The 19,236-nt window shown below is 36.8% G+C and overlaps 1 protein-coding gene and 1 pseudogene across 1 annotated transcript; one reads left to right on the top strand and one right to left on the bottom strand.

Moving 5' to 3' along the window:
• Positions 1-19,236, bottom strand: part of ORYCUNV1R-PS1575 (vomeronasal 1 receptor oryCunV1R-ps1575 pseudogene) — a 1,374,299-nt pseudogene that overhangs the window by 1,177,809 nt on the left and 177,254 nt on the right.
• On the top strand, positions 10,425-11,382 carry ORYCUNV1R1529 (vomeronasal 1 receptor oryCunV1R1529). Its single transcript, NM_001167218.1, is given in 2 exon segments — positions 10,425-11,307; positions 11,309-11,382. Coding segments are annotated over 2 exon segments (957 nt in total).

The raw sequence follows: 19,236 nt of genomic DNA, 5'->3' as shown, positions 1-19,236 counted from the left end.
TAAAAAAACATTAATGACATTTTTTGAATATTTTGGAGATTGTTCCATGTACTTTGCATATCTTAACTCATTGAGTCAATATATAATCAGGCATCATACTACCATCATTCACATAATACTCTGAGATAAACAAAGGTTAACTTAACAAATTGACAACAACAGGAGTCACTGTGCACTTACTCCTCATGTAGGATCTCTGTCCTTAATGTGCTGTACATTGTGATTTAATGCTATAACTAGTACTCAAACAGTATTTTTCACTTTGTGTTTCTATGTGGGTGCAAACTGTTGAAATCTTTACTTAATATATGCTAAACTGATCTTCTGTATATAAAGAGAATTGAAAATGAATCTTGATGTGAATGGAAGGGGGGAGGGAGAGGGAAAGGGGAGGGTTGCAGGTGGGAGGGAAGTTATGGGGGGGAAGCCATTGTAATCCATAAGCTGTACTTTGGAAATTTATATTCATTAAATAAAAGTTTAAAAAAACAAAGGTTAAGTAACTTCATGAAGAAATGTTTGAATTGAAACATTAATCCAGGAAGATAGATATGAACTCTTTCCTCCTACGACAGCATTGCATTTCAGATGGTTGACTTTGGATTTGAACTCATGTGTGCCTGATTTCAAAGTTTACTAAATAATTGACCTATATAGAGTTACTTGTTTAAGGCAGTTGTATGAATTTTCAAATGTATTATGGTATGAAAGCAACATGCATTTCGGATAGTAGAAACTGTACTTCAGAGTTCGAATGTTGGCCTTTTTACTGGGTTAGCAATATGTGGTTACTCTCTTACAATGACCGGGCAGCTCCCAATTGGCTAGATGATCAGGAGATCAAATGACTGATACTTTTTTTCATATATACAGTTTTTTTAGAAAACTTTTTTAATAAATATAAATTTTGAAAGTACAATTTTTGGATTATAGCGTTTCCTCCCCCATAATCACCCTCCCACCCACAAACCATCCCATCTCCTACTCCTTCTCCCGGCCCATTCACATCAAGATTCATTTTTTTTAACTTTTATTTACTGAATATAAATTTCCAAAGTACGATTTATGGATTACAATGGCTTCCCCCCCATACCGTCCCTCCCACCCGCAACCCTCCCCTTTCCTACTCCCTCTCCCCTTCCCTCCCTGATCGGTGACAACTGACTGAACACCAAAAAGGAAACCTCCTGAAGTGAAATGGACACTATGAGAAATGGTGACTTGATCAGCATAGCCCTGACTGTTAATGAACAACTTAATACATTATCCCTCTTAGTATTTTTTTGGCTGTTCTACTTAATATGACTGGTTTAATTCTGTAATTATCACACAGTTATTCTTAAGTGTTGAAAATTAACTGAAATGTGATCCCTGTTAAACAAAAGATTCATTTTCAATTATCTTTATATAGAGAAGATCAACTTAGTAAAGATTTCAACATATTGCACCCACACAGACAAACAAAATATAAAGTAATATTTGAAGACTGTTTTTACCATTAATTCTCATAGCACAACACATTAAGGACAGAGATCCTACTTGGGGAGAAAGCGCACAGTGACACCTGTTTTTGATTTAACAATTGCAACTCTTATTTATGACGTCAGTAATCACCTGAGGCTCTTATCATGAGTTCCCAAAGTTATGGGAGCCTCTTGAGTTCACAAACTTCAACCTTATTTAGAAAAGGCCATAATCAAAGTGGAAGTTCTCTCCTCCCTTTAGAGAAAGCTACCTCCTTCTTTGATGGCCCATTCTTTCCACTGGATTCTCACTCACAGAGATATTTCATTTAGGTCATTTTTTGCCACAGTGTCTTGGCTTTCCATGCCTGAGAAACTCTCATGGGCTGTTTAGCCAGATCCGAATGCCTTAAGGACTAATTCTGAGGCCAGAGTACTGTTTAGGGCATTTGTCATTCGGTGAGTCTGCTGTGTATCCTGCTTTCCATGTAGGATCATCCCCTCCTTTTTAATTCTATCAATTATTATTAGTAGACACTGGTCTTATTTATGTGATCCCTTTGACACTTAATCCTATCTTTATGATCAATTATGAACTTAAAATGATCACTTTAACTAGTAAGATGGAATTGGTACATGCCAACTTAATGGGATTTGGAGTCCCATGGCATGCTTCTAGCTCTACCATTAGGGGTAAGTCCGAGTGAGTGTGTGCCAAACTGTACATCACTTCCCTCTCTAATTCCCACTCTTATTTTTTTTTTATCTTTTATTTAATGAATATAAATTTCCAAAGTACGTCTCATGGGTTACAATGGCTTTCCCCCCCATACCGTCCCTCCCACCCACCACCCTCCCCTTTCCCACTCCCTCTCCCCTTCCATTCACATCAAGATTCATTTTCGATTATCTTAGTATACAGAAGATCAGCTTAGTATACCTTAAGTAAGGATTTCAACAGTTTGTTCCCACACAGAAACATAAAGTGAAAAATAATAGATGATTTTTTTTAAATGATGATGAAATCAGATCAGACCTATTGTCATGTTTAATCCCAGTGAGAGTCAAGTTGGGAATTGATAGTTTCTTTTCTTTGTTTTTTTTTTTTTTAACAGAAGATCAGTTTAGTGTACATTAAGTAAAGATTTCAACAGTTTGCACCCCCATAGAAACACAAAGTGAAATATACTGTTTGAGTACTCGTTATAGCATTAAGCCTCAGTGTACAGCACATTAAGGACAGAGATCCTACATGAGGAGTAAGTGCACAGTGACTCCTGTTGTTGACTTTACAAATTGACACTCCTGTTTATGGCATCAGTAATCTCCCTATGCACCAGTCATGAGTTTCCAAGGCTATGGAAGCCCCTTGAGTTCTCCGACTCTTATCTTGTTTAGACAAGGTCATAGTCAAAGTGGAGGTTCTCAGCATAGCCCTGACTGCTAATGGACAACTTAATACATTATCCCTCATAGTATTTTTTTTTGTCTGTTCTACTTAATATGACTGGTTTATTTCTGTAATTATCACACAGTTATTCTTAAGTGTTGAAAATTAACTGAAATGTGATCCCTGTTAAACATAAAAGTGGGAATAAGAGAGGGAAGAGATGTATAATTTGGAGCATGCTCGGGCTGACTTGCCCCAATTGGTAGAGTTGGAAACATACTAGGGGATTCCAATTCAATCCCATCAAGGTGGCATGTGCCAATGCCATCTCACTACTGCAAGTGATCAATTTCAGTTCACAATTGATCATAATGAAAGGACTAAGAGTCAAAGGGAGCACATAAACAAGTCTAGTATCTGCTAACACTAACCGATAGAATAAATAAAGGGGAGAGTGATCCAACATGGGAAGTGAGATACTCAGCAGACTCATAGAATGGCGGATGTCCTAAATAGCACTCTGGCCTCAGAATCAGCCCTAAAGGCACTCGGATCTGGCTGAAAAGCCCATGAGAGTATTTCAGGCATGGAAAGCCAAGACACTCTGGCAAAAAGATCTCTGTGAGTGAGATCCCAGTGGAAAGAACAGGTCTTCAAAGAGGGAGGTGCCTTTCCCACTCTTATTTTTAACAGGGATCAATTTTAAGTTTGATTTAAAAACCTAAGCATAATTGTGTATTAATTAAATAGTTTAACCAATGGTATTCAGTAGAAAAAGAAAATACTAAGAAGAATAAAATAGTAGCTATTGTGAATGGGATTGATCTTAGATGTTCTTTCTCAGCCATGGCACTCTCTGTGTATACAAGGGCTGTTGATTTTTGATTTTATATCCTACTGTATACAAAGGCTGTTTTGATTTATTGACTTTATATCCTACTATTTTGCCAAATTCTTCCATGAGTTCCAATAATCCCTTCGTGGAGTTGTTTGGATCCCCTAAATAAAGAATCATATCATCTGCAAAGAGGAATAGTTTGACTTCTTCTTTCCCAATTTGTATCCCTTTAATTTCTTTTTCTTGCCTAATGGCTCTGGCTAAAACTTCCAGTACTATATTGAATAGCAATGGAGACAGTGGGCATCCCTGTCTGGTACTGGATCTCAGTGGAAAAGCTTCCAACTTTTCCCCATTCAGTAGGATGCTGGCCATGGGTTTTTCCTAAATTGCCTTGATTGTGTTGAGGAATATTCCTTCTATACCCAATTTGCTTAGAGTTTTCATCATGAAAGGGGGTTGTACTTTATCAAATGCATTTCCCTGTATCTATTGAGATAATCATATGGTTTTTCTTTTGCAGTTTGTTAATGTGGTGAATCACATTGATTGATTGGCGAATGTTGAACCATCCCTGCATACCAGGGATAAATCCCACTTGGTCTGGGTGGATGATTTTTCTGATGTGTTGTTGTATTCTATTGGCGAGAATTTTATTGAGGATTTTTGCATCTATGTTCATCAGAGAAATTGGTCTGAAATTCTCTTTCTTTGCTGCAACTTTTTCAGATTTAAGAATTAAGGTGGTGCTGGTTTTGTAGAAAGAATTTGAGAGGATTCCCTCTCTTTCAATTGTTTTGAAAAGTTTGAGAAGAATTGGAGTTAGTTCTTCTTTAAATGTCTGGTAGAATTCACAAGGAATCCATCTGGTCCTGGGATTTTCTTTATTGGGAGGGTCTTTATTACTGATTCAATTTCTGACTTGGTTATGGGTCTGTTTAGGTTTTCTATGTCTTCATGGTTCAATTTAGGTAGGTTGTATGTGTTCAGGAATCTATCCATTTCTGCTAGATTTCCCAGTTTGTTGGCGTACAATTCTTAGTAGTAATTTCTGATGACTTTATTCCTGTGGTGTCTGTTGTTACATTCTCTTTTTCATCTCTAATTTTATTGATTTGGGTATTCTCTCTCCTTTCTTGGTGTGTCAATTTTGCTTATTTTTTCAAAAAACCAGCTCTTTGTTTTGTTGATATTTTGTAATGATTTTTGATTCAATTTTGTTGATTATTTTCTCTACTTTTAATTATTTCTCTTTTCTTACTAGCTTTGGGTTTTGTTTGCTGTAGTTTTTCTAGATACTTGAGATGCATTGATAGCTCATTTATTTGGTGCCTTTCCAATTTCTTGACGTAGGCACCTATTGCTATAAACCTTCCTCTTAACACTGTCCCACGGGTCTTCAAGCCTCATTCCCTCTAGGCTCTTCCTGCTGCTTTTCCGCCAGTGTCTCGGGCTACTGTGGTCTCATCTCATCTCGCTTTCCAGTGCTGGTGCTGACTCAGCAGCTGGAGTCCCTAGCCATGGGTGCCCACGTCCTCCACGGAGGTCCACCATGTCCTTCGAATTACAGAAGAGTTTCCTCTGCTGTTTTTCCCTAACTCTTCCCTAAGACTACACTATCTCCACTTTTATTAAACTATCTTCTCCTGGACTAGATCAATAAGCTCCTTCCTTATTTCACCATCTTGGAACCTGACATGTGAGCAGTTTTAAGAAATAACATCACATATGTCCTCCTTCACATCTTCTGAGTACAAAAGAAATCATTTAAAATAATTCATACCTATATTTTATGTTTTTGTCATGTACATCATAATGTTACATACATACATTGTGGAATGGTTAAATATATCATACTACTGAATGTTAGAGTTTTTCATTGAGTTTAAATTTATTTATGCAAAAAGTAAATTCTAGAAATCTACTGTACATAATGTCCACAGTTAAATGTGTAGTACTCACTTAAATATCTTCAAGAAATTTTTTCATGATAAATTTTTCATCAACAAAAAGGGAAAATGCCCAATATATATAATTATAGAACTCAGAAGTAGAAAGCTATTAAATACATATAGGGGTATATCTGCATGACCACAAATTAGACAATGAAGTTGCAAGTATGAGACAAAAATAAAGGAAACAAGGTAAAATATTTATAAGTGAGAGCCAGCATTACTCATGTGACTAAGTACCAAAAAATCCAAGGATCTTGGAGTATGAGAACCTACAAAGTCCAGATCAACATAAAGTTCTAAAGAAGCATAATGTGCATCCAGTCCCACAGTGCTGCTGGGATGGGAATTTCCTTGTAGCCATGAAGGCACTGATTAGTCCAGGTAGATGTGATGTTCTGAGTGCTGGGGGACACCTGAGAAAACCACCAGAGTCTCCTGAACAAGTCAGAAAACATTGGCAAGTCTGCTGTGGCTCTTACTGATTTTGAAGTTGCAGCTACTGCAGGTCTCCCGTGTTGTTGACAAAGACTGTAACCATACAGTCCCCGTGGGCAGATGTAGGATAGCAAGGTGTGTTCACACGTGGGGAAGGTGAGGCTCAGCTGTTCTTGCCCTGTGCTTTTCCCCTTTCCCCTCTAGTGTCTCCTGTATGTGCCAATCTCAAGGTCAGAGCTTCTACTGTTTCACAGGTGACAAGAAAATCGTGGGCCTGATGGAAGATGAGCTCATAGCATATTTCCTTATAACTACATGGGTGGAGATTCATCTCATCTTCATTGCCTCCCTGCAGAGACTCAGCTGGGTGAGTGTGTGTTTCTCAGCTCTGTCAGTAGCCATGAGTGCTCCACAGCCAAGGGGGTTATTAGATTTTGCAGGATGATATCAATGACGATGAGGAAAATTCTGTTATCATAATTTCAACCTTACAACATAGAGTATCACGAGTGAAATCAGTAGATGCTGCAGTTGTAAAAATCAATTTCATACATCTTATGAGGCTATAATTCATAGATGCGGGAGAGAAAATTTATAGTTAGAGAATTATGCTTTTAAATTAGAATTGTATCTGATTTTTATCTTATTTGAATAATTTTATCACTTTTATTTACTATATGCATAGTGTTAAATTTTTTTTGGCAAAACACCAAGTCTGACCTAATTAAGAATGCTTTTAGGGGCCGGCACTATGGCACAGTGGGTTGACACCCTAGCATGAAGTTCCAGCATTTCATATGGGCACCGGTTCTAGTCCTGGCTGCTCCTCTTCTGATCGAGCTCTCTGCTGTGGCCTGGGATAGCAGTGGAGGATGGTTCCAGTCCCTGGGCCCCTGCACCCACATAGGAGACCCAGAGGAAGCTCCTGGCTCCTGGCTTCGGATCCGTGCAGCTCTGGCCATTGCAGCCATTTGGGGAGTGAACCAGTGGATGGAGGACTTCTCTCTATGTCTCTACCTCTCTCTGTAACTCTGTCTTTCAAATAAATAAAGTAAATCTTTTAAAAAAGAATGTTTTGTGTTTGTTTTGAGTTCTTTTAAGTTTAAAGGTAAATTGTTTTAGATATTTTGAAACCTTAAGATTTATATAGCATAAAACATTATATTTTTAATCTTGCAAATTATTGAATATTAGCATGTCAAGACAAAGATATATTTTGTGATCAGAGAAAAAATAAGTACAAATTTCAAGAAATTAGATTTCCTTTTAAGAAAAGAACCCTCTAATTGTAGTACCTTTGCTGTTTACTTTAAAAATTTTAATTTTTGATTTGATATTTAAAATACATTTTAAATGACCAGTTAACTTCAATGTCATTAGTGAGTCATTAATTTCATGATGATGCCTGAATTCAGCAGGTCTCCTGCCTATTTGTCTTTAAATGCCAAACTTCAAAGTGTTCAGTGTCAGTTTAAAAAGAGAAACACACTTTAGTGATTTGCTGCACAGCATTATAACTCTTTTATTGTTTTTGTACTGTGAATTTGAATATTGCTAATAAAGCTTTTAAATGCTCTCATCACAAGGAAATAACAAATGTGCAGGATAATGCATAGGTAAATCAACATAACTGAATCATTATCTGATATATATATATATATATGCATCATGTCATCTTACAATAACCCATAAATAAACATGTTTATGATTTAGTAAAGTGAAATAAAATAAAGATAGAATCAATAAATGTTACCCTGAAAGTAACAAAATGAAACAAAGCAATGTTGAGGGTTAGCCATTCCCTGCTGATGAGAACCAAATGTCTCAAGAAACAACTTCATTATCTTCCTGTGTAGATGCTGGAGATGGTTAACGTTGTCTTAGTAGCCATCATGCATTTCTTGCATTTGAGCATGGAGACTCTGAAGTAAGGAGCTTCCAATGACCCCGACTAAGGCACCTGCAACAGAGGGAACAGGTTCTTAATTTCCTTCCAGATTCCCCACTTATGACAGCTCTCGGGACTCTGACCCTCTCCAGATTATGATGAATAGGCATGTGATTATAAGACATATCCAAGCCTATCATAACATGTTAAATTTTCAAAAAATTTCTTTGTGCTGTTGATAACCAGTCACAGGATTTACAATGCTATTCACAAAATATTGTCAATTAATAGAAAAAATATTTTTTATTTATATAATCCAACAATAAAGAACAAGGTAGTATCTTGTAATATAGATCATATAATTACATCTTAGCTTCAGAGTACAAACATCTATGTATAAATGATATCATTTCTAAAGCAATATTTCTCTGAATTTTAACATACAGATGAGAATCTTATAGTTACTTTTATCCAAAATGACAAATTATCATATACAAAATGACCCCTGTGTTCTTGTAGAAAGCTTCTTCCTTTCGTTGCACTCCTCTGTGTTTCTGAGGTAAGTCCATAGACTTTTTTGTTCCTAGTATGTTAAATGGTGTTATTTGCTCCAACATAATTTACAATTATCTATAGACTGGAACTTACAATATTGACAATAAAGTAAAAATCCACAAAATAATTATGAAATGTATCTTCACTATTTGTCTTCTGATGATTTTCATAAGGTTCATCCTCAACACAAGCAGAAAGTGGTAAATGAGTCTCTTTTGTATATGATAAATCAAAAATAGGCATTCACATTTGTCTGTTTTTAAAATAAGTTAGTTGGAACCACTTTCCTTTACACTATGATCAACTTTATTTGAACTGTATGGATTTGATCTTCATGCATACCTTCTATTTTCTCCTATTGTCTGCACTGAGTTATTCAAAACCCTGCAATTGTTTCCATGTCAGGGTTTGCAAATTCAGCAAATTCAAATACAAGGTCCCAATTAATTAACTAATTAAATTAATTAATTAATTAAGCTTACATCATAGCAAAGTAATAAATGACCTCTAGTAAAAATGTGCAATGTGTCTACTAGTTTGCAATAGCATGAAATTGATATAAAATTATTAAAATTCTTAATCTAAAATATGTTTAATGCAGTTCCTGCATTTTATCTGCTAACTTCTCTTGGGAACAATAGTTCTCTGCAGTCTGGCATCAGCGCCAATGCTCATAGAGCCTTGCTGAAATAGTGTGCTGCCCTCCTGCAGGTGGTGAAGGCATGCAAAAAGAGAGTGAGCTAGATATAAATTTGGGCCAAGGAACAAATACTGAAATTATTCTCTGCAATATTTAATCTGATACTGTATATATTTTAATGGCTGAAAATCACGTGTTGCATTAATAAAAGGATTTAGGTGTATCAGGCAAAATATGCATAATTCATATCTGTGCTCTACTAGGTTTTTACTAATACTTAAGAGGAACTCTTAAAATTTGGGAAATATTTGAATTGTGCTGTTAAGTCAGTATGATTTTGGAACTTCTTGTTGGTCTAATCTGAGATCAAAACCAAGTTTGCTGAGAATGCTGAACTTATTGATGGCAGCAACAACTTGTTTAACCCCAGCAGTTCACATGCACAGATATTTTAGTAAGTGCAGCTTTTGGTAAAAGAACATCAAATGGATAATCAACTCTGTGCTTTCCCAGATATAAGCACAGGCATTGCCATTGAAATTATAGGGTTCTTTTATTCTAACTCAGCTAGGAATGTCTAAATATAAGCCAAAAATGCAACTTCCCAACAAACCTGAATACATACATTGATGTGCCTACAGTGGTACAAGTGGCCTTGAAAAGAATCACACACTCATTGGCTTTGGTAAAGGGAGAGATCTGGTTGTCTGCAGTTTTCTCAACATCAGACAAGTAAATGTTTGCATCTAATGATTCTGCTATAACAGCATGAAATGGAACAAAACCCAGATTAAATTAATTTGATGACATTATTTTGCCTTCATTCAATGTAATAGCATGGTAATGTAATGGTGAACTGTTAACATTGTAACTATGTTTAATGAGACTTGAAAAGAATGATCATAACTATTGAAGATCTAAGGATTTTTTAAAGCATGGGAGAATATTCCACAATATTTTCAGTGATAAAATCTCACCATGTGTTGATTCTGATAAAAACACATATATGATGTAAAATAGAGTGTTTATTACTTTTCTCTTGCTGATTGAAAGCAGTACTTTGCAGTACCCTACTGAATTGAAGAGTTCATATAAGGAATTTCTGGTATGGAAACTGAAAATAACGGAGATCTGGGACCATTCTGAAGATGGGAAGCTAACACAAATTTCTGGTATGCAGAATAATACTTTCTGATGATGTGAGACTTACTGTATTTGATTGCTTTTCAGGCATGCATGAGTTTCCTCTCCACTATTAAGATGAACACACTTTCTGCTTATGTAGCTATTAATAACTGTATTCTCTGCCAAGCTGGCATTGGAATCTTATCCAACAACTTTCTCTTCTTCCACATCTTCACACGCCCACAGTATCACAAGCCAAAGCTCACTGACCTGATCTGCTGTCACCTGGCCCTTGTCCACATAATGATGCTTCTCACTGTGCTGTTTTGGAGGTCTCCAGATCTGTTTGAGTCCCTGAATTTTTTCAATGACTTCAAGTGTAAGGCTTTGTTCTACCTAATCAGGGTGATGAGGAGCCTCTCCATCTGCACCACCTGCCTCCTGAGTATCATCCAGGCCATCACCATCAGCTCCAGCACCTCCTGGTTGGCACAGTTGAAACATAAATCCACACATTTCATCTTCTTTTTATCATTACTATGGTTTCTCTGTTTGTGTTCCAGTACTAGCACGATCTTCTACACTGTGGCAAATTCCAATGTGACTCAGACCAATGTAATGGTCATCACTAAATACTGTTCATTTTTCCCCATAAGTCATAGCATCAGAGGTTTGGTGTTCACACTAATAACATCCAGAGACATCTTCCTTATAGGAGTCATGCTGCTCTCAAGTGTGTACATGGTGATCCTCCTACTCAGGCATCAGAGGAGGTCCCAGTACCTTCACAGCACCAGCCTCTCCCCAAGATTCTCCCCAGAGAAGAGGGCCACCCAGACCATCCTGCTGCTGGTGAGTTTCTTTGTGGTCATGCACTGTGTGGACTTCATCCTCTCATCCTCTTCAATTATACTGTGGTCATATGACTCAGTTATCTTGGGTATACATGATGTTGTAGTCAGTGCCTATGCCACTGTCAGTCCACTGGTGCTTATCAGTTCTAATAAAAGGTTAATTAATTTTTTTCAAAATATACTGTAGAAAAGCTTTGAATTTTAACAAATTGAGTATAAACTTGGTGGTCTTTGTGTGAGCATGTGACATAGAAAATGCTTCTTCAGTTCCCATATCATAGTTCTGGCTTTGAATACCACCTGTGCTTCTGGCTGGATTTGAAGGTCACCTGTGCTTCTGGTTCTGATTTGTGTAAATGCATATCCTGAATGGCAGCAGGTGCTGGCTTAAGTACATAGGTTGCTGCCACTCACATAGGAGAAACATATGAAGATCTAGAATCCTGGATTTAACCTTTTCTACCCTGCTGTTGCCAGCCTTTGGAGAGAAAACCAGATAAGTGATCTCTCTCTCTCTCTCTCTCTCTCTCTCTCTCTCTCTCTCCTCTTTCTCTCACCTTAAGTCTTTCAAATACAGGAAAAATTAATATATGAAATATAATTTTACAATGATTGTCTTATAATAGTTGTTTCACACATGATGAAAATTATTCTAATGGGATAAGTTCCTGTGGGATTAAATTAATCTCTATGGAATCACACTTTTATATCTAAATACTTTGAAATCTATATTGCTGAGTAGTTCATTTTCTTTCATTTAACAAGCAACATGATTTAGTATCCCCATATGTTTACCCATTACTTGTCTTTTCATTTTGATTTCAGACTTTCACCCAGGAAATCTTTTATTTCTTCTTAAAGTAATTACTGTAGAAGTACTCACTGAAAATCAAATATTTCATGATTCTTATGTTGAAAACAATCACTGTTATAAAAAAAAAAAGGAAGGCCGGTGCTGTGGCTCAATAGGCTAATCCTCTGCCTTGCAGCGCCAGCACACCAGGTTCTAGTCCCGGTCGGGGCGCCGGATTCTGTCCCGGTTGCCCCTCTTCCGACCAGCTCTCTGCTGTGGCCCGGGAGTGCAGTGGAGGATGGCCCAAGTGCTCGGGCCCTGCACCCGCATGGGAGACCAGGTGAAGCACCTGGCTCCTGCCTTCGGATCAGCACGGTGCGCCGGCCGCAGCGTGCCAGCCGCTGCGGCCACTGGAGGGTGGACCAACGGCAAAAGAAGACCTTTCTCTCTGTCTCTCTCTCTCACTGTCCACTCTGCCTGTCAAAAAAATAAAAGGAGATAAGCATTCAATCATAGCTTGGACATCAATTTTGCCAGCAATGGTATTTTGTATTTCTCTCTTTTTTTATTTTTTAATAAAGAGTGTGGAGATTTTGCCATCATCATTTTGAAATTGCAAGTCTTTCCATTCATGCATTCTTAAATTTTACTTCTCCTCACTTTTACTAGGTCTGATTCTGATCTCTGTTTGAATTTTGTTTCCCTTTTAAACTTCTTACTATAATGAAATGATTCATGCAGTGTCTTACACCTGACATACTGTTAGATATTTATAAATTTTTTGTTGAATTACTATCTTTCATAATTTTATAAATTCTTTAAATCTAATGATCCAAATAAATGTATCTTATTCCTTATCATTCTAGTTGTCATTTGATTACATTTGGATTTTCTATTGCATGGCCATACTATAAAACAACTTGGAAGCTCAGTCATTCAGTTCATTACCAACTGAGTTTAATTTAATGTTTAAACTGAGCATTGCATTTTGCTTGTTACATTTTTCTAATATTTATGTTTTATTTGGTTGTTTTCACAATATGGCTGAACAAATTCATTGTTGTTTGCTTTGATTATTTTTCATTCTCATTATTAATTATTTCATTTTCCACTTTAAATATCTGAAACACGATTTCAATGATGTGCCTGAGTATTAACCCCATTGGGTATAATATTTGTCTGCTCTGTCCCAAGGACCACACAAAGGATCTGTGCAGTCCTCAGTGTAAGCTTGGGCCCCTGCACCTGCAAGGGAGACCCAGAGGAAGCTCCTGGCTCCTAGCATCAGACAGTCCCAGCCCCACCCATTGCAACCATTTAGAAAGTGAACCAGTGGATGGAAGCTCTCTCTCTCTCTCTGCCTATCTGTAACTCTGCCTTTCAAATAAATAAATAAATCTTATGCCGGCGCCGTGGCTCAATAGGCTAATCCTCCACCTTGCGGCGCCGGCACACCGGGTTCTAGTCCCGGTTGGGGCGCCGGATTCTGTCCCGGTTGCCCCTCTTCCAGGCCAGCTCTCTGCTATGGCCAGGGAGTGCAGTGGAGGATGGCCCAGGTGCTTGGGCCCTGCACCCCATGGGAGACCAGGAAAAGCACCTGGCTCCTGGCTCCTGCCATCGGATCAGCGCGGTGCGCCGGCTGCAGCGGCGGCCATTGGAGGGTGAACCAACGGCAAAGGAAGACCTTTCTCTCTCTGTCTCTCTCTCTCACTGTCCACTCTGCCTGTCAAAAAAAAAATAAATTAAAAAAAAATAAATAAATCTTTAAAATTATTTATTTATTTATTTAACTCAAGAGGCAGAGACAGATATAATGAGAGAGATCTAAATTTTGTCTATTAAAGTGATATGAAAAGAAAGGCAGGAGGAAAAGGAATGGACATGGCTTGAACATTGCTTAGAATGCATACATATACAAAAAGAATACAAGCTTGTACATGCAAATCATGTGTCTAATTTTACCAGGCAATAAAGTTAAAGTAATGATACTAAATTATATAATATACTCTGCTTTAATTCAAAATTCATTAGGCGTAGGAAAATGTAATAATATTAAGGTAAGAACATTTCTTCTCAATTAAAACTAATAGAAAGCATCTTGCACACATATTTTGACAGCACCTCTTTCAATATTTGGAGGGACTATTAGAGCACTCTCTGTCTTTAATGTTGCACTATCACTTATTCATTCATCAGAAATTGTGACACCTAGGTCTGATAATAAATATAAAAATTAATTATTCCAATATATAGAAAGATAATTGCAGGTTTGCATTATGGCCACACATTACAGCTTTGGTAAATATATATATGTATATATATATACACATATATACATATATATACACACATATACATATATGTGTGTGTTTATGCTTTTTTTAAATGGCATTAAAGACATTTTTTGAAATCTTTAATGATGGTAGGAAAAATTAAGTAATAAAAGAAGACCAGTATTCATGAGATCCGTTTAATAAGTTTAATTTTGACATAATTTAAAAAAAATTCATCTTAAAGAGTTACAGAGAGAGGGAATGACAGAGAGAAGGAGCGGGGAGAGATCCTCTATCCCTTGGTCCCCATGACCACACAATGTCCAGGGTTCAGCCAGAATGAAACCAGAAGCTAGGAGATTCATCCAGGTCTCCCATGTGTGTGAAAGTAGCCTAAGCACTTGAGCCATTCTCCACTGCCTTTCCAAGCTGTTAGAATGGAACTGTATCTAATATGCAGCAGCCAGAGCATTAACTGCACCCTGATGGGATGCCAGTGTCACAAGAAGTAGTTTTAACCATTACACCACAATGGCAGCCCCTATTTTGACATAATTTTCAATTACCATTTCCAGTTTTCCTGTAGGTGACTTAAAGCAAAAATCAAATTTCATAACAGCTAATTTGGTTAGCTGTTATGATTAGCTAATGATTTAGTAGCTATTTCTAATTCACAAATATGTAAACTATATTTATATAAAATAAATGAATATACAATAATACTTATAGGTAATAAAAAATTATACTCACAACATACGTGTATTTTCTAGTACCATATTAAAATTCAGTACTGGGGTGAGCATTTGGCACAGCAGTTGAGGCTTGTTGGGAAATATGTATTTCACATTCTAGTGCTTGTAGTTAAGTTCCAGCTCCATTTCTGTTTCCAACTTCCTGCTAAGGGTGTATGCTGGGAAGCAGTAATTATGGCTCAAGTTATAGGATCCCTGTCCCCTGCATGAAATACTTGGATTGAATTTTCAGCTACTGCCTTTAGACCTGGGCAAGATTGAGAAATTGTAGGCATTTATCAAAGAAGGAGGTACCTTTCTCTGAAGGGAGGAGAGAACTTCCACCTTGACTATGACCCTGTCTGAATAAGATCGAAGTCAGCGAACTCAAAAGGCTTCCATAGCCTTGGAAACTCATGACTAGAGCCTAGGGAGATTACTGACGCCATAAACAAGAGCGTCAAATTGTTAAGTCGACAACGGGAGTCACTGTGTACTTACTTCTCATGTGGGATCTGTCCTTACTGTGTTGTCCAATGTGAAGTAATGCTATAACTAGTACTGAAACAGTATTTTACACTTTGTGTTTCTGTGTGAGTGCAAACTGTTGAAATCTTTACTTAATATATACTGAATTGATCTTCTGTATATAAAGATAATTTAAAATGAATCTTGATGTGAATGGAATGGGAGAGGGAGTGGGAGATGGGAGGGGTGTGAGTGGGAGGGAAATTATGGGGGGATGCCATTGTAATCCATTAACTTTACTTTGAAAATTTATATTTACTAAATAAAAATAAATAAATAAATACTCAAAAAAAAGAAAGTGTAGGCATTTGAGAATTGAACCAGGAGATAGATGGAAGCTTCTCTCTCTCTCTCTACTCTCTCTTTCTCTCTCTCTCTCTCTCCCCTAAATAAAATATTTATAAAAAATTTAGTTTTAGTAAATTTTAAGATTGAAATGCTACAAACTATAAGTTAAAGAGATTTGGCTTAACCCACATTAATATTTTACATAATTTTTTTCTGGCTATTCAAATTTAAAGCATTTAATATATGCAATGAAATTGGATTCACATAGACAGTGATTGAAATGGATACATGAATCTTCCAAAAACCTTAGTTGTGAAATAGCCATAAGAAATAAGAAAAAAATATATCCAGTCTTGAAACTAAGGGATGATAAAAATCCTTTTTTCTTCGGCTTTCAGAGTAAAAGGGTGCACCATTTAACCATGCTGACATGAACCTAGTATTTTAGCAAAGGTTCACATAAAGAGTGAGATTTACTTGAGGCAGAAAAAATAGTTACAGATCTTAAAATTTGAGTAAGAAACCAAATATGGTGTTCCAAAAGCTGAAGTTCAACATAAATGTACCTTATGACAGAACATTCTATGGGTGAAGAGAAGAAAACATTTATCCCATGGAGGTTATGAGAGGAAATGATGTTTTAGAAAGATGAAACTTCATTTAGCTCCCAAAATCTCTGAGCACATTGTAGATTGGGAAATACGAATATTTATAGATAGATAATTCCATGTTACTGAGATTTGACAAACAAATGGTTAATTTTGCCACTCTGAACCTCTGAAACTGTGTATTAAACCTTGGACAGCAGCCATTTTAGGAATGCTGAATAACTTGTGACAATGTAACTACATTTCCTTTTTTCATTGAAAACAGAGCCATGTTTTCTACTCTGTCTCACTCTATAGGGACTCAGTGTTTTCCTCAATTTAGGCCCCTCTTCCAGGCCAGCTCTCTGCTGTGGCCAAGGAGTGCAGTGGAGGATGGCCCAAGTGCTTGGGCCCTGCACCCCATGGGAGACCAGGAGAAGTACCCGGCTCCTACCTTCGGATCAGGGCGGTGCCGGCTGCAGCGTGCCAGCCACAGCAGCCAGTGGAGGGTGAACCAATGGCAAAGGAAGACCTTTCTCTCTGTCTCTCTCACTGTCCACTCTGCCTGTCAAAAAAATTAATATGGAAAGCAAAGAGACCCAGAAGAGCTACAGCAATCTTAAACAGCAAAAACAAAGCTAGAGGCATCACAATACAAAATTTCAACACATATTACAGGTAGTTATAATCAAAACAGTCTGGCACTGGCACAAAAGCAGATATACAGACTAGTGGAACAGAGTAGAAACCATAAATCAATCCATATATCTACAACCAACTAATATTTGACAAAGTAGCTAAAATAAGTCCCTGGAAAATTGGATCTCCTCAGGTGGAAGTATGAAAAAAGGAAACTACTAACTTACACATTATATAAAAATGACCTCAAAATGGATCAAGGATCTGAATATATGACCCAGTACCATCACATGACTAGAGGAGAACATTGAGGAAACCCTGAAAGACATTGACATAGGCAAAGACTTCTTGGAAAAGACCCCAGAAGAAGAAATAAAAACCAAAATTGACAAATGGGATTACACCAAGCTGAGAAGCTTCTGCACTGCAAAAGAACACTCAGCAAAGTGAAGAGGCAATTGGTAGAATGAAAAAATATTTGCATTATGAAATTGATAAAGGATTAATATCCTGAATCTATAAATAGTTCAATAAACTCAACAACAAAACAATCCAATCAGTAAATGGACAATGGACTTCAATAAGCATTTTTCAAAAGAAATTCAAATGGCAAATAGACACAAGAAAAAATGCTCAGAATCACTAGCCATCAGGAAAATGCTAGTCAAAACTACAAACGACGTTTCATCTTCCCCCAGTTATTTTGTTTTAATGCAGAAATCAACTAACAATAAATGCTGGTGAGGAAATGAGGGAAAAAATACCCTAATCCACTGTTGGTGGGAATGTAAACTAGCACAGCCATTATGGAATACAGTATGGAGTTACCTCATAAAGCTGAACATAAATATACCACATGAACCAGAAATCTCACTCATGAGAATATACCCAAGGGAGACAAAATCAGCATATTAATGAGTTATCTGTACCCTCTATTTATTGCAGCTAAATTCACAATAGTTGAGATATGGAGTCAATCCAGATGTCCATCAGCTGATGACTAGATAAATAAATTGTAGCATAGCTACAAAAAAGCTGTAAAAAGAATGAAATCCTGTCTTTTGCAACAAATCAGATGCTACTGGAAACCATTATACTGACTCCAGTCACCTCATTCTACTACCTGTTGAACTCTTTACTGAATGTAAGCATAAGGTGACCTGAACATTAACATTGTGAACATTAACAGAGGGAATAAGATAGGAAGGAGGAGAAGTGGTGGGAGTGTGGGCAGGCAGGAGGGAACAGGGGAAAGTATCACTATATTCCTCAATCTATATACATGAAATACATGAAATGTGTGTACCTTAAATAAAAATTTTAAAAGGCCTTTAGAAAAACAATAAGAAAAATGTTTAAGCTCTATTTGAAAAAAATGTTTATTTAAGAATAGAGTAAGAGAAGATAAGAAAAGAAGATACAGCTTTATGTTCATTTCAAGGAGATAGTAACACCCATCCATTGTCTAAATCATTATATCACAAATGTTTCTATAGATACTTGATCTGAACTATGTCTTGTAAATACATCAAAACTATTGCAAATGCCTAAGTTAAAATGCCATAACGTATAAGCTATGGCTGGATATATGTAACCCCATTTAAATAGGAAAAATGACTTAAAAAGAAATATATTTTAAAACCTTTGAAAAAAAGTACATATATAAATTTCTTTTGGTGAAAAATTATATATAAATAGAGAACTAAAACACACTAAAGAAAGTAGAGATTTCAATGACCTCATGGACATAATGAATTTGTTCTTGTGGCATTATCTTTTTTCATTCTGATTCATTCCATATTTATTCAAAAAGATTTATTCTGTTTAAGTGATAGCTTATAAGACACATCCTAGCGATGACATATAGAATGGTACATACTACATGAAAGGAAAGAAATGCAGCTTTTAAAGCATGGGTGATATGTATACTTATATTCATACCCAAATTGAACAATTGGTTACATGCATAATTCATGACAATACAGAGTACTTTGAGTCAACAGTTTTATTACTGTCACTTGAGAGAGCAAAATTGGAGAACCATGGAGCTGATTTTGAATATTATAAATAATATTTTGAAAAGATGTTACTGGGGCCAGTGCTGTGGTGTGGCAGGTAAAGCTTCTGCCTGCAGTGCTGGCATCCCATATGGGCACAGGCTCGAGCTCCGGATGCTCCACTTCCAATCCAGCTCTCTGCTGTAGCCTGGGAAAGCAGTAGAAGATGGCCCAAGCCCTTGGGCCCTTGCCCCCAC

The sequence above is a fragment of the Oryctolagus cuniculus genome, chromosome 19 (genome assembly GCF_964237555.1).
Source record: "Oryctolagus cuniculus chromosome 19, mOryCun1.1, whole genome shotgun sequence".
NCBI classification, from domain to species: domain Eukaryota; kingdom Metazoa; phylum Chordata; class Mammalia; order Lagomorpha; family Leporidae; genus Oryctolagus; species Oryctolagus cuniculus.
This window is presented reverse-complemented; position numbering and strand designations above follow the sequence as displayed.